The sequence below is a fragment of the Uranotaenia lowii genome, chromosome 3 (genome assembly GCF_029784155.1).
Source record: "Uranotaenia lowii strain MFRU-FL chromosome 3, ASM2978415v1, whole genome shotgun sequence".
NCBI classification, from domain to species: Eukaryota; Metazoa; Arthropoda; class Insecta; order Diptera; family Culicidae; genus Uranotaenia; species Uranotaenia lowii.
Genome location: NC_073693.1, coordinates 279,377,325 through 279,391,145, shown reverse-complemented (window position 1 = coordinate 279,391,145; position 13,821 = coordinate 279,377,325). Strand labels below are relative to the sequence as shown.

The 13,821-nt window shown below is 34.6% G+C and overlaps 4 protein-coding genes across 6 annotated transcripts in view; 2 read left to right on the top strand and 2 right to left on the bottom strand.

The window, feature by feature from the left end:
- The window catches only part of LOC129757322 (uncharacterized), a 49,854-nt gene extending 46,966 nt beyond the window's left edge, over positions 1-2,888 (bottom strand). For both annotated transcript variants that reach the window (XM_055754508.1, XM_055754510.1), the window contains exon 1: positions 2,379-2,888. The gene's annotated coding sequence lies outside the window, so the exon portion shown is untranslated. The remainder of the gene's footprint in view (positions 1-2,378) is intronic.
- A 687-nt stretch (positions 2,889-3,575) lies between these two features.
- Positions 3,576-5,192, top strand: LOC129758100 (uncharacterized). Of its 2 annotated transcripts, XM_055755544.1 has the most exons (5): positions 3,576-3,776; positions 3,848-4,435; positions 4,496-4,655; positions 4,722-4,972; positions 5,034-5,192. In XM_055755544.1, the coding sequence occupies exons 1-5, from the start codon at positions 3,705-3,707 to the stop codon at positions 5,184-5,186; spliced, it is 1,224 nt and encodes a 407-aa protein (XP_055611519.1). In that variant the 5' UTR covers positions 3,576-3,704; the 3' UTR covers positions 5,187-5,192. The 2 variants fall into 2 exon arrangements, with proteins under 2 accessions (XP_055611519.1, XP_055611518.1); XM_055755543.1 differs by having other exon boundaries at positions 4,496-4,972.
- Positions 5,193-6,027: 835 nt separating this feature from the next.
- LOC129755389 (UDP-N-acetylglucosamine transferase subunit ALG14 homolog) lies at positions 6,028-7,853 on the top strand. Its single transcript, XM_055751843.1, has 2 exons — positions 6,028-6,161; positions 6,220-7,853. Exon 2 carries the CDS (start codon positions 6,912-6,914, stop codon positions 7,593-7,595), a length of 684 nt encoding a protein of 227 aa, XP_055607818.1. The 5' UTR covers positions 6,028-6,161; positions 6,220-6,911; the 3' UTR covers positions 7,596-7,853.
- A 2,931-nt stretch (positions 7,854-10,784) lies between these two features.
- Positions 10,785-13,821, bottom strand: part of LOC129751148 (thyroid receptor-interacting protein 11-like) — a 100,041-nt gene continuing 97,004 nt past the window's right edge. The window contains exons 6-7 of the mRNA XM_055746472.1: positions 11,588-11,863; positions 10,785-11,527 (exon numbers count right to left, since the gene is read on the bottom strand). Of these exons, the coding sequence (XP_055602447.1) occupies positions 11,142-11,527; positions 11,588-11,863 (662 nt within the window). The 3' untranslated portion in view covers positions 10,785-11,141. The remainder of the gene's footprint in view (positions 11,528-11,587; positions 11,864-13,821) is intronic.

Below are 13,821 nucleotides of genomic sequence, written 5' to 3'. Positions count from 1 at the left end.
ATTTTTGTCTTTTTTGTCATTTTTGTCATATTTTAAATTTTGTCAAAATTGTCAATTTTATTATTTTTGTCATTTTTTCAATTTTGTTATTATTGTCTATTTTGTTATTTTTTTCATTTTTGCTATTTTTGTCATTCGTGTATTTTTTGTAATTTATGTAATTTTTTTCAATTTTGGCTTTTTTTCTTTTTTGATTTTTTTTAATTATTTTTGCATTTTTGTCAATTATGTCATTTTAGTCAATTTTTTCCAATTTTGTCAATTTTGTCACTTTTGGCTTTTTTTAATCATTTTTATCATTATTGTAATTTTTATCATATTGTCATTTTTGTCACTTTTGTCAGGTTTGTCAGTTTTGTCAGGTTTGTCAGTTTTGTCAGGTTTGTCATTTTTATCATTTTGTTCATTTTTGTCATATTTGTCATTTTTGTTATTTTTATCATTTTTGTCATTTTTGCCATTTGTGTCATTTTTGACATTTTTGTCATTTTTGTCATTTTTGTCATTTTTGTCATTTTTGTCATTTTTGTCATTTTTGTCATTTTTGTCATTTTCGTCATTTTTGTCATTTTTGTCATTTTTGTCATTTTTGTCATTTTTGTCATTTTTGTCATTTTTGTCATTTTTGTCATTTTTGTCATTTTTGTCATTTTTGTCATTTTTGTCATTTTTGTCATTTTTGTCATTTTTGTCATTTTTTTCATTTTTGTCATTTTTGTCATTCTACTTAATAATTTTTGTCATTTTCGATATTTTTGTAAATTTTGTGATGTTTGACACGTTTTTCATTCTCTTAATTTTTGTCAATTTGGTCATTTTTGTCATTTCTAACATTTTTTCTGCCGTTTTTGTCATTATCTTAAATTTTGTCATTCTTGATTTTTGTCAATATTGTGATTTATGTCATTTTTGTCATTCTTTTCATTTTTATCAGTCTCTAAATTTTTGTCATTTTCTTAGTTTTTGTCAATTTTGTCATTTTTGTCGTTTTTGTCAATGTAGTTCGTTTTGTTACTTTGGACATTTTTATCATTATTGTAATTTTTGTCTTTCTTCCTATTAATTTTTGTCATTTTCTTGATTTTTGTAAATTTTGTAATGTTTGACACGTTTTTAATTCTTCTAATTTTTGTCTTTCTCTTGATTTTTATCAATTTGATCATTTTTGTCATTTTTGTAATTTCTGTCAGTTTTATCATTTTCTTAAATTTTGTCATTCTTGATTTTTGTCAATATTATGATTTATGTCATTTTTGTCATTCTCTTCATTTTTATCAGTCCCTTGATTTTTGTCATTTTCTTAGTTTTTGTCAATATTGTCATTTTCGTTGTTTTTGTCAATTAAGTTCGTTTTGTTATTTTGGACATTTTTATCATTATTGTACTTTTTGTCATATTTTGCCTTTTTTGTCAGTTTTGTCATTTTAGTCATTTTTGTCACTTTTGTCAGTTTTGTAATTTTTGTCATTTCTGTCATTTATGTCATTTTAGTCATTTTTGTCACTTTTGTCAGTTTTGTAATTTTTGTCATTTCTGTCATTTTTGTCAATTTTGTCATTTTTGTAATTTTTATCATTTTTGTCATTTTTTTCATTCTCTTAATTTTTGTCATTATCGTCATTCTCTTCATTTTTGTCATTCTCTTCATTTTCGTCATTTTCTTAATTGTTGTCATTTTTTTCATTTTGGTCGTTTTTGTTATTTTGGTCATTCTTTTCATTTTTGTCATTCTCTTAATTTTTGTTTTTTTTTTTCTGTTAATTATGTCATTTTCGTCTTTGAGCCATTTTTGTAATTTTTGTTAATCTCTTTATTTTTTCATATTGGTCGTTTTACATTTTAAGTTATTTAGTGATTTTTGTCATTTTGAACATTTTTGTCAATTTTGTCATTTTTATCATTATTGTAATTTTTGTCATATTTGGCCATTTTTGTAATTTTTTGTCGTTTCTATGATTTTTGTTATTCTCTTCATTTTTATCAATTTTGTGATTTTTGTCATTCTCTTCATTTTTTTCATTCTCTTCATTTTTGTCATTCTTTTTATTACTGTCAGTTTTGAAATTTTTGCTTTTTTTTCATTTTTGCAATTCTCTTAAATCTCTGTCAATTTTGTCACTATGATCGTTTTTGTCAATTTAGTCTTTTTTATCATTTTTATCATTATTGTAATTTTTGGCATATTTTGCCATTTTTTTCAATACTTTGCAGAATATAATTTAAAACTAAGAATCAAGAACCAAACATCCGAACTTCGTACAACAGGTTCACAAGTTAATAGAGAAGGTTATTTGAAGTTGTTTTCCTCTCGTGTTCATATTTTGTAAAGTTAAAAATTAAGTTTACATATTTTGTTTCATCGGCCTAGGAGTACTTACCTTCTCAATTCTGTGTATACATTTCCATGAAATTTATGGAACAGAATTCAGACTTATACACCACACATCACAAAAGCAATGTTCCACATTTACTATTTTGCATGCTCTTCATTATAAAGCCGTATTTTTATGGCTGCACATATAATTATCAAACCAAACCCCCGAAGAATAACAGAATAAATTTTTCTAAATAGGTACCAAAATTGCACAACACAGGAAAGTGAACAAAAATTTACACTTGCACCGCCTCCTGTTCAGGCCATGTTGAACACTCAGAACTTCGGGACCCGACGACCGATGCTCGAAAAGAAAACAGCGGAATACAACGCAGACCGGATATTCTTGTTGAAATTCGACGCGGCGAAGCACTTTTCCGGTTCCTTAATCCGAAAACAACACTTTTTCCAGTTTTAATTTTCCTTGTCGTTTAGCCACCAGAGAAAGTCTTTATTTTGTTATTCGTTTTTCTTTATGGTTGCCAAGGCGACAAAGCTCCCACTGGAAATGGGGGTTTGACGTTATCGACATTCTGCATAACGAAGCTGCCAGTTAGGTTTATATGTGCAGTATGAATCAACATTTTTTTTTCTTTTTGGCATTGTTCTTAAGATAAAAAGTATTATATTCCTTACGAAATAAGATTGAAGTTTATGGAATTGTGATTGTTGTATTTTAAGAATGGAAAACTTTGGTTATTAATTTCGGAGGTGAAAAAGTATGCAATAATTAAGACTTTAGTCATCTTCAATTTTCATACTTTTTATATTTTTTTTTAATTAATACCTATTTATAAAACTAGCAGCTCTGCTTTTTTATGACAGTGCCACTGACAGTAAAATTCTTATCAGAAAAAACGGGATGCGTTCAAACGCGCCTTCAAATAGAGAAAGTTCAATGGTGGTTTACATTGAACGCTCTCTTTTGCACTTGTGACACGCTGAGTTACAACTACACAGTTCCTGTAAATTTTCGAATTTTTATTTCGCTTTTACTTTCCTTATTTCAGATTAAAAATAAACTGACTCATTTTAATTTTAATTTTTTATGCTGTTTAATGTCGAGGAGACAATACTAAAAATGTTTCTCCAGCATTTCATTGTTAACTTATGATGAACTTTTTATTTACCCCTTGATCTTGAGGAAAATCGTGGGATAAATTTATCATCGAAATTAATATATCTGGATTTAACGTGTTAATGTTTTGTAAAATTTTAGCGCGCTAGCGTAACGAGCGTAACGAAACGATCAGTGTTAAAATGGTTAAAATGTTGAAAACCCATAAATTTTAATTAAATTGTTATTGAAGAGCGACCAAATAAAAGCAAAATGACCAAACGAAGGCGCACTCGAAGAAAACCTGAAACGTCTTGCACCACAATCGATCATTTGCCGAATGATGTAAGTAAGGTTAATTTGAAACAAGTAGGTATACATTCTGTAGAGCGATCTTAACGGTTTTGTTTTTCAAGATCTTGATGCGAATTTTTTGTCAACTGCCGCAATACGCGATCCTGCCAGCTTCGCAAGTTTGTCGTCTATGGTACCATTTGATCAGTGGTAATGGATTACTGGATGTGTTTGTTCTTCGAGTTGTTCCGGGATATGATGAGGCGCGTTGCCTCGATTACGAATACTACATAACCCGAACCAGCCGTCAGTATCGACGAGCTGTAGTTGAGATTTGTAATCAACACTCGTTATTGGTAGCAATAGTTACTTTGCGCAAAATCGGTCCGGATCTCAAAGAGCTAAAGATTATCCTAGATCATAGAACATTTCCGAATAGCTATTTCCAGCTTTATTATGAACGGTTGAAGGATCTAGAAATGGGCCTTGAAGAGTTCGAACAAATGCTATGGGAACAAGAAATCGACAGCTATGTCCATTGCATGAGAACTATTGCTCGGCCTAAAATTGAAGAAAGTGGTGACAACAATAACAACACCATACAGGACTTCCAGAAACCTTCCTTAGGTATGAACCCTCAGATAAGCGATACTCGAACAATTGAAGAAGTTTTTCTAGCCTTCGTTTATAGGCATTGCTTTCAATTGAAGGTATTCAATAAATAAATAGTATTTAACCCAAACAAATACAAATGAAAATATGACTTTCAGGTTTTACATGTTCGACATCAGAAACTTCGCGGAAGTCATCGACCAAAAGTGGTGCTATATGAAGGCACCGAAATGAGTCAGTTAGTAGAATTAGAAATCCATGGAACGGATTTCATCATACTGGCTGATTTTCCAAACCTGCAATACTTTACTGTAAATGGTAACACGACAGGTCTACAATTCTATTCCGACTTCCCTGATGCATTTGCTAACCTTACTCATCTAGAAATATACAATGATGATCTGTTCGACAACCAGTGCCTGCAAGTGATATCAAAACGTTGTCATAAGCTCATAGAATTAACAATCATCCTACAGAACGTCAAAATAACTCAAAAAGCGTTCCGGCATTTGGATCAATTGCAATACCTACGAAAACTATCCGTGGCGATCCACAGTCCGATAAAAGTAGCGGATGGTATATTTGAAGGCTGGCCAAAAATTTCCGTGGAAAAACTGTACCTTACAGCTTCCGAGGTAAGTAAACCAATATTGTTTCTTACACCAAAGAACTGATTTCAATCGTTCATTTATCCAGCTATCGCCGGATTTCATTTGGGACATGATGCGACAAAATGACTCTCTAATTGAATTTGTTGTCACTACCAGAGCACCAATTCCTTACGAACTGTTAAACTGGATGCAACAAACGAATCGTAAATGTCATTTGACTTGCAGACAGAACTTTTAAAGTGTTTTACTGCCACATTCTACTAATTTTGGGCTAGTAGCATTATATAATTGGTTCTCAAGAAGTTTTTGTTATTCCAACTGTTTTAAAGTTTCTTTCATTCATTCAGACATTTGTTTATTTTTTTACATTTTGACTATTATTTTTTGTTTATGTTAACTCGTGTTCTCAGATAATATCAACGGTTTTTGTTTGAAGAATGAATTTAGAAAGCAAATTCAAAACTTAAGTCTAGAATTAGTTTTTCTCTGTTATTCAGTTATATTTAGCAATTGTAGCTTGGTTTGTCCCACACGAAGCATATAGTGCAGTGCATTGACTTACTAAACGTAAAAGAAAAATACATGATTTAAATGTACGACCAAAAATCATTACCTTTTTATGCATTTCCTTTATTGACAAATCTCCTTATTAGCATGCGAAGGCGCATACACAAAATTGAAAACCAAATGCTATAAAAAATATTGTTTCGCTTTATATTATATTTTGTGGCCCTTCTTGGTCCTAAAGTGATATTCAGTGTTTCTCTTCTTTACTATCCACCATCTTAACGTCAAGTAAGTGATGCTTGATTGACCGATGACATGCATGTTTTTGTCGATATTGCAACATAAATTCGCCAAAGAAGGTTGGAAGCAGAGATAGAATTGTAGCAAACATATTGTATTATCTTCCCTGTGTTTTTTTTTCATAAACTCCGGAAATGTTTTAGATCACTATCATCAGAATTTGAACTAGCATCTGTATTAACATTTTTGCTCAAGTGCAATGTTCTTGTCTTTATTGTTCACAATCTATCACAAATCTCTGTACCGCCGTGCAAGATAAACTTCGGGTAAGTGTAGGTAAATACAACATCCAACATATGTTGCCGATGATGTTGTAGTTTTTCCTTGGATGGAGTGTAGAGCAGACTAGTTCAGGAAAACCTCATTTACCCTAAAATGTTATAAATTACGGCATCGATTTATCCAGGTGAGTTGAATGTAATATCAATCAAACGAAACAAGATAATTATTATAAAATATTCTAGTTCTTTCAGAGATATTCTTGGCACAGATAGAATAGCAGGGATTTGTAGTATCATCAAAATCACCATCTTCACCATCATCATCATCATCATCATCATCGTCAACCCGTACTGGTGGGAAGGGTGGGAAGCACCCGTATGAAACGATCGTTCAGCCAGTTCAGCAATCGTCGTATTGCGGAGAGTAAAGAGAAAGCAATCTTGTAAGGCAAAGGAGTTTTGATCGTTTTCATGCCACGGGAGAAGAGTTGCGAGCTTGATCACCTACTCTACTACTGCTGATGGTGTCTACCTAGATGATCGAACGGTACTCCATCGCGACTGAACCCAGCTCAGGAATTTCATTCATCACTGAGACGTCGTGACGCAACAAGTGGTACACCTTGCCTTAGTGTATTGTGTAGTTATTATCGGAGGAGCAGCCTCCAAGACAAGATTTTTGGAGATTTAAGAGGTGATGATTAGTGGTGATTACCTACGTGGATTACGGATCGTAGTGGCGTTGTTGGTCACTGAAGGGAGGGACTCAGGAAGAACCTTGACAAACGGCCAGACAAGAAGTAGCCCATGTAAACAAAAGTGATGAGGTGGACAAACGAATGATTTTTTTTCTTCTGTATCACCGATTGAACAGTGTGTCCAATATTTGAGGGTGGCACGAGGAGAAAGTTGATCGAATAAGCTCTACTGTGAAGATGACCCTGCTTCAATTTTTTCTGCTCCTGTTGGGTCTGGTGCTGGTACGATTGGTTTATCTTTTGATTACAATAAGGCGTAATTCGAACGCAAACAATGTGGCCTCCTTCACGGGAACAAAGAGGAAAGGTCCGGTCCGTACGATGATCGTTATGGGCTCAGGAGGTCATACGGCTGAAATGCTGCAAATTGTCGAGCGCTTGGATTTTACCAAATATTCGCCCCGAGAGTACGTGATTGCAGCAGCTGACAAGACCAGTGTAGTCAAAGTGATAGACCAGGAAGTTCAACGGGAACCTGATTTGGCTAAACAAGCTTATAGGATTGTAACCATCACCCGCAGCCGTCACGTCCAGCAAAGCTACTTCACCTCAATCTTTACTACACTTAGCGCAGTACTGAATAGCATTCCTGTGGTGCTTAAATCGCGTCCTGAGCTGATTTTAACTAACGGTCCAGGAACGTGCGTTCCAATTTGTCTTATTGCCTTTTTGGCTCGACTTTTTTTCATCAACAACAACTGCAAAATCGTGTTCGTCGAAAGCTTCTGTCGGGTCCGAAGCCTATCGCTCAGTGGACAAATTCTACTCTGGATTACCGATTTATTCGTGGTGCAATGGCCTGGGTTAATCGAAAAGGGTGCCGGAAGAAAAGTCGAATATTTTGGACGATTATCGTCCTGAGTCTTGAGCTGTTTCAAAAAGTGTCGAAAAAGTGCGCGTGAATGGGATACTATACTCTATAGAAGCCGAAAATGAAAAAAAGAAACGAGAGTGCGTGAGCAATCAACAATCTAAGCGTAAATATAGTGGATTAATCTCTGCTGAGAGTATCAACTAACACACTTTAGTTAGAGGCCGTATAGCGTTAATTTTGTCGCAATGTTTTATAAATAATGTATAGGATTGATCTGAAGAAAAAAAAAATGATTATGAGAAACCCCGTTGTTACAGTTTTTCTGCTCTGATATCTTTCGTTTCCCAACGAATGAAAGAAAAATAACCTCTCCATTTTAGCATCAATGTGTTAACGTTGTGAAGTTATCTTAAACACTGTCTCTTCAATGTTTTGGATTTTTTAAAATAAAAATTACTACAAATATAAGTTGATTAGAAGAGTTACTATCATCGCGCCACCTCTGAGGTTGAACGTTTATCTAACTGTACTTCTGTTGGATTTTTATATGTGCTGGAACTAGGTTAGATACTCTGATTAACCATTAACAACGCTTTAAACTATTCTGCAACTAGTCCCGTTATGCTAGCACCATAAAAAACTATAATTTTAACTAAAGAGTATTTGCACTAATTCAGAATGGAACTAACACTTAAAATCCAGAAATATGATTAGTGACATTGATTTATCAGTTATATTGAAACTAGATAATTGGAATCGTCATATTTTGGTGTCTAGTTCCAAACAAGCACAAGTAACATCTATTCTCGAAGAAATAAGTACTTATTCATGTTATTGACCAGTTAGCCGTAACACGTTCAACTCGAAAATCACCTCAGACAAATTTGTTCAAGCTCAAAACTACCAGACCGTTTGACTGCGAGGCGATGGCCATTGCAAAGGATGTCAATAAGTTACTAAGTCAATAATTACCTATCTACTTTATAAAAAAAAACTCAATACCGATGTGAACAAATAATTTTACATCCTTACAGATTTGGTAGTTGATATGGTTTACATTTGGCCGAGCAAGCAAAAAACCAACGCACCTGTTATAAAAAATACTCCATACTTATATATAAACCCTTATAAACTAAACTCTTCTCTTATATCACGAGCAACTGCTCATCTTTGGATTTCGCTTTATCAACATGGCTTTACTTGCTATCTTCCGTTGATTCCAAAACCAAAAACTATAAGCATCATAAATTTGTTACCTATATATGATGCCTTACTTACGTGCTGCTATTGCTTATGTAATGGTATAGTCGTCATTATATCTGTGTGCAGCGGTCAATTATTTTTCTTTAATCATAACGGCGGTTGTTGGTGGCGATGTGTGGCGTCTCGTCCAAACTCGGTACACATGTTGTGCCCTGGCAATGCCATGATGACCATTACACAGACTGCCGCCCCGGTCGGATCTCCTCACTCTTTTTTTTCTGTTTGCCAAACCTAACAGAAGAGTGTTTTATTTAATTTGTGTTCCCAGCTCTTGGAGTTTGCTCTGCTGCTCTCAGACATTTCAAACGAACCTTACTGCGGCGTTTGTCTCCTGCAAGACAGGTTGTTCGTTAGCTTTGGTTAATCAGCGTTTTTATGCTTTGAAAATTGTCGTATGAATTTAGAAAATACAACATGTAAGTAAGGTCGATTCTAATAGACGGATACTGAGTACCACTTGCTGAGAAGGTTGTCTTTCGAAAGAAGTTGATTATAAATTTGCTATGCTAATTTATCAGTTGCAGTAGCGCAACCTTCTTGCAGGCAATAGTTTACTTACTTGGTTGGTTGGTTGGTTCAGTGCTCTCTTAACAGCTCAGAGCTAAGATTTCCTTTCGAAAATAGTAAAGGTTGAAGTAATTTTCTTTCATCGATTCTGTTTATTTTTCATTGAATAAGATAACTAATTCGATTTTATCTTTTTAAATTGTACGTTGCCCATCTCAGGAGCCATCGTTATACATGAACTCGGTTATTTATTTATTTATTTATTTTATATTTATTTATTTATTCATTTATAACATAAAAAATACATTGCATACATGAGATTTGATTTAAAAATCCAATGGCATTGCCATTGAGGGAGCTGTATCTTTCTTATCTAATTTTAAAATGTTGAAACATATTAAAAGCTAGAAAACGCGATTTTTTCCAAAAATTCAGAGTTTAAAAAGTTCTAACAGACGTCAGACGACTCACAAAAAAAATATTGGAAATGGTATTCTCGAGCATCACGAAACCGTGTACTGAAATGTATGTTCCTATAAACAATAATTACTATGAAAGGATGACAAGCTCATTTATATTTTGGATCAATCGAGTATCGAGATCGATATTTTATCCTACGTAATTCACATCTCATGTTTTGAATTCGTCTTGGTACTTCGTCACACCTGAACATAAACACATTTTCAAAGGTGATGGGAAGTATTAGAGAAACACGAGATATCAAAGAACGAAAGAACATAAGCCATGAATTTCCGGAAAAAGATACCACGGCTCACCGACAGGACCACTGTTGAAAATATACTTAATTCCAATTTTTCAAGTGACGAGTATTTCCAATCATACTAAAAAAATAAGAACAAGATATAACGGTTTAACGATTCAAAATCTTCATCAACGTGTTGCTGTATTTCATATAAAATGTGTAACGTTCCACCGATAGTAGTGTCACCTAGATGTGATTCACTGCAGCTGGCGTATAACACATTCAGTTGCCAAATCGCCTTTGAGTATGCAATTTACTGGGCCCCCATTGAGGGGTTGTTCAAAGCTTTTCGACCGTTAAAATAATGTTGGAACTATGCATGCGTGAATTACCATTGTTGTAAATTTCAGCTCTCGAGTTTGTTTAGGACTATGACTGGAAAGATCTAGAATAGATTTTATTTATAAACTATCTTGTACTGTAAAACAAATGGCGATTTAATGAGTTTTCGTTTCCCTTTAAAGAATCTTAGATTCCGGCGATGAATCATCCCGATGGATGGATGCAAATCTCTAAAAAAATATGTCCCAGTTTTGCGTAACGTGTTCGTTTGGAACTTAAAACATGTTGTCAATATCGCCAAAAAACTAAAAAATTAAAAAAAAATAGAAGAAAAATTGTGCTTACTGAACGGAATATTAGATTCTAGTGGATTTCTTGAAATGAATAAAATGTGTTTCGAAATTAAACCAAACTCAGAAGATTTATTTTTGTTTCATATATTTTTCATATAATAGGATAATTTAGCCGTTAAACCTTACGGTTATCAGAGTACGTTTTTGCTTCTTCTTTCATAATAATTTTCCAACAACTAGTGACTGTTTTACGTTCGTCTTCCCTTTTCATCAATGCAATTTAGTTACAAGCGTCCACTGTATTATGTTCTGTGGCATTTTTTTTTTCATTGCACAGTAGCATTTTAATTCTATCGATAACAACAAAACATAAAGGAAACTAAAATTCTTCTATGTACATAATATTTTGCCTATAGGATAAGTTGATCCCGTTTGAAAGTTTTTTCTTCATCACGGTGTTAACAACTATCCTACAGTTCGAAAAATCAAGAATCACTCAGAATGTCCTTCAGTATCGCACTGGAACTTCGAGGTGTGGGGAATGAGATGGTGCTTTCGCTGCCCAGCAGAATGGGTTGCACCGGAAATGGTGCCTGTTGTTGCTGCTGTGGGTCGTTACGGACCATCACCGGTTGCGGTATTTGAAGGGGAACGTTTGAATTAGTTGAAAATGCTTGTGAATGTCGATCTGTCGATGGCGCGTGCTGCTGCTGCTGCTCGGTGGGAGTCGTTGTTCTACTGTTGGTTGACTGCTGGGACTGCATGATATTGAGCAAACTGGAACCGGAGCTATTGACCGATTGAGGTGCGGATTCCTTCTCTAAGAATTTAACGAAAGCTTCCGATAAACTTTCCTTGTTGTATGCGTTACCTAAAATCAAGGTTGTTAGTTAGCGTTTACTGTATTGCTTTAGAACAAGTAACTTCTCACCTCCAGTTCCTGTGCCAGCTGATCCACCCAGAATAGTATTGAACCATCCCCCGGCAGTTCCCCGATTTAAGCCAACCTTATTGCACTCGGTCTGGTCCATGGTTAGAACAGCTGAAATCAGTTTCAGTATCTGCTGTTTATCGTTCTGATGCGGCGCTACAACGTATCCAATCACCAGATTCTTGACCAAGGATTTTTCAACCTTATCTGCCTGACTGGCTTCCGTCAAACGCAGTCGATTCTCGAGGGTCGCATACTTTTCCGTACTTTTGGCCACTGGAAATGGATAGGATTCAAGAAAAGGCAGTGTATTAGCTTCAATAAAAAAAATGAAAGGTTTAAAAAGAATATTCTAGAGATAAAGATTCAAATATTGGATGTTAAAAAATCAATAAGAAGGTTCATCTTACAGTTTCCGGTTCGTTGACGCACAGCTGCTGCAACCTTTCCTGCTATTTGGTAGAACACTTACAGGTATATCATTCAACATGCGGGATTGTTTTTTTATCTGAATGCGGTCACTATCTTGGTCGTGCAATGTCCCCTCGAAGAGAGTATAACATAGATACTGGTAAGTATAGGCAAGGAGATCGATTTGGAAATCGTCGCTTTTTGAAAAAATCGACACCAGTACCTGATGTAATACTCAATCCGCGAGAACTTTCAATGATTGGAGTAGAGAGAAGGGAAAAATCAAACGTTCAGCTGATGCACATTTTCTTCATTCACTTCTAACCTAACGAAGGTCGATTATGGCTTCAATGCACGCGGATCACTTGCTTTTTTATCATTCGAAGAAAGTTATCATGCTTATGTTGTGGGGTTGTTTAGTGCAAAACAAAAAAAAACATAATACAATAATCGGAAAACTAGGTATTCACATGTCAAACCACATATCATCGAATCAGGATAAAAACTTACAATCAATCTACAAATGAACAAATGGAACAAAATCGCGCAACGTAAAAACTTAAGCTGCAAACACATTTTAAGAGACATCTAATTAAAAAAAAAACAAATAACGATTAAACAACTAAACGAAGCTAGGACATGCCACGGGGAAACCCCAATCTGTAACGTGGGTTGCACCGGAAGCCGGAAGTACTTATTTTGACCGGGATCCGGACGCGTTCCTGCCGAAGCGAAACAAAAAATCACCCACTGTTACAATTTGAGATTGCCTCGGGGTCATGCATGCGTTTCTATGGGTAGATACTCGACAGGAACAGAAAAAAAGAATAATAACACACACTTAATATTCAACTTTTTTTAACAGCGCAAATTTAGAATTAAACAACTTAAAAAGGTACAACATTTACATACACAACACCTACTTCACGGTTGGGTTTGGGATTTTTTCTAAATAAAAAAAGCACATACGAAACAACACACTTAAGAGCTTTTAAGATGATAGCAATTCATAACGACTTTCTGATCATCACGTGCGTTGTGCAATTCGGGAAATAAGAAATCTCCCAAACTTCGCACTGATTATGACCAGCGTTAATATTGCAAGAGAAATTTACTTAAGCTAGTTAGAGTTATAAATTTGTTGTTAAAGTTGTTTTTCCATTTCCATGGCGACCGTTAAAAGGTGTCTTGGTTTCAACGTGCTGTGCTGTAGAATCGAAAACACTCATTTTGTCAATAAATCGAAAAGGCGACACAACTTGCGTGTATAATTAACATGAATGGAATTTAATCATTCATGACAACTTCAAAATGCATAAACGTGAAAATCTGGTGTTATCTCGAAAAAAAATTTTTGAAGTCATTTGTCATAAAAATTAAAATTTCGATTTTTCTGATTTCCTTCGTTCCTCCCTTCGATGAATTTTGGGAGTCAAAAAACCGAAACTTTGAGCGCTTTGAGGCATCCTTAAATCAACTGCTGAAATTTTGCCAAAGTCACTTTGACCGTATGACCATATGAGTTTGAGTGCTTTCAAGTCCAAGTGAACTGAAAGTTTACACAGGTCGCCAATCGCTGATCGGTTTATAAATAAAAGGACTCGAAACTAGCGAAACTGTATAATTTTCTCTATCAAAACAATACAATTTATTTTCTTTTTTTGGAATTTTCATCCTGTGCGGATGAATTCACCCCTTTGATTAAGAATACAAGACAACATCACCTTAAGACATTTTTAATTTGTTGAGATTCGTATCATCGTTGTCCTTCTACGCAAAGCGAAGAATAAAAATAGCCTTCAGAGACCCCGTTCGATTTTGTC

Coding starts and splice junctions, on each gene's coding strand:
- LOC129758100 (XM_055755543.1), top strand. CDS start 3,705: ATGACCAAACGAAGGCGCACTCGAAGAAAACCTGAAACGTCTTGCACC. Junction 3,777..3,847: donor TCGATCATTTGCCGAATGAT/GTAAGTAAGGTT, acceptor TTGTTTTTCAAG/ATCTTGATGCGAATTTTTTG. Junction 4,973..5,033: donor TGTACCTTACAGCTTCCGAG/GTAAGTAAACCA, acceptor TCATTTATCCAG/CTATCGCCGGATTTCATTTG.
- LOC129755389 (XM_055751843.1), top strand. CDS start 6,912: ATGACCCTGCTTCAATTTTTTCTGCTCCTGTTGGGTCTGGTGCTGGTA.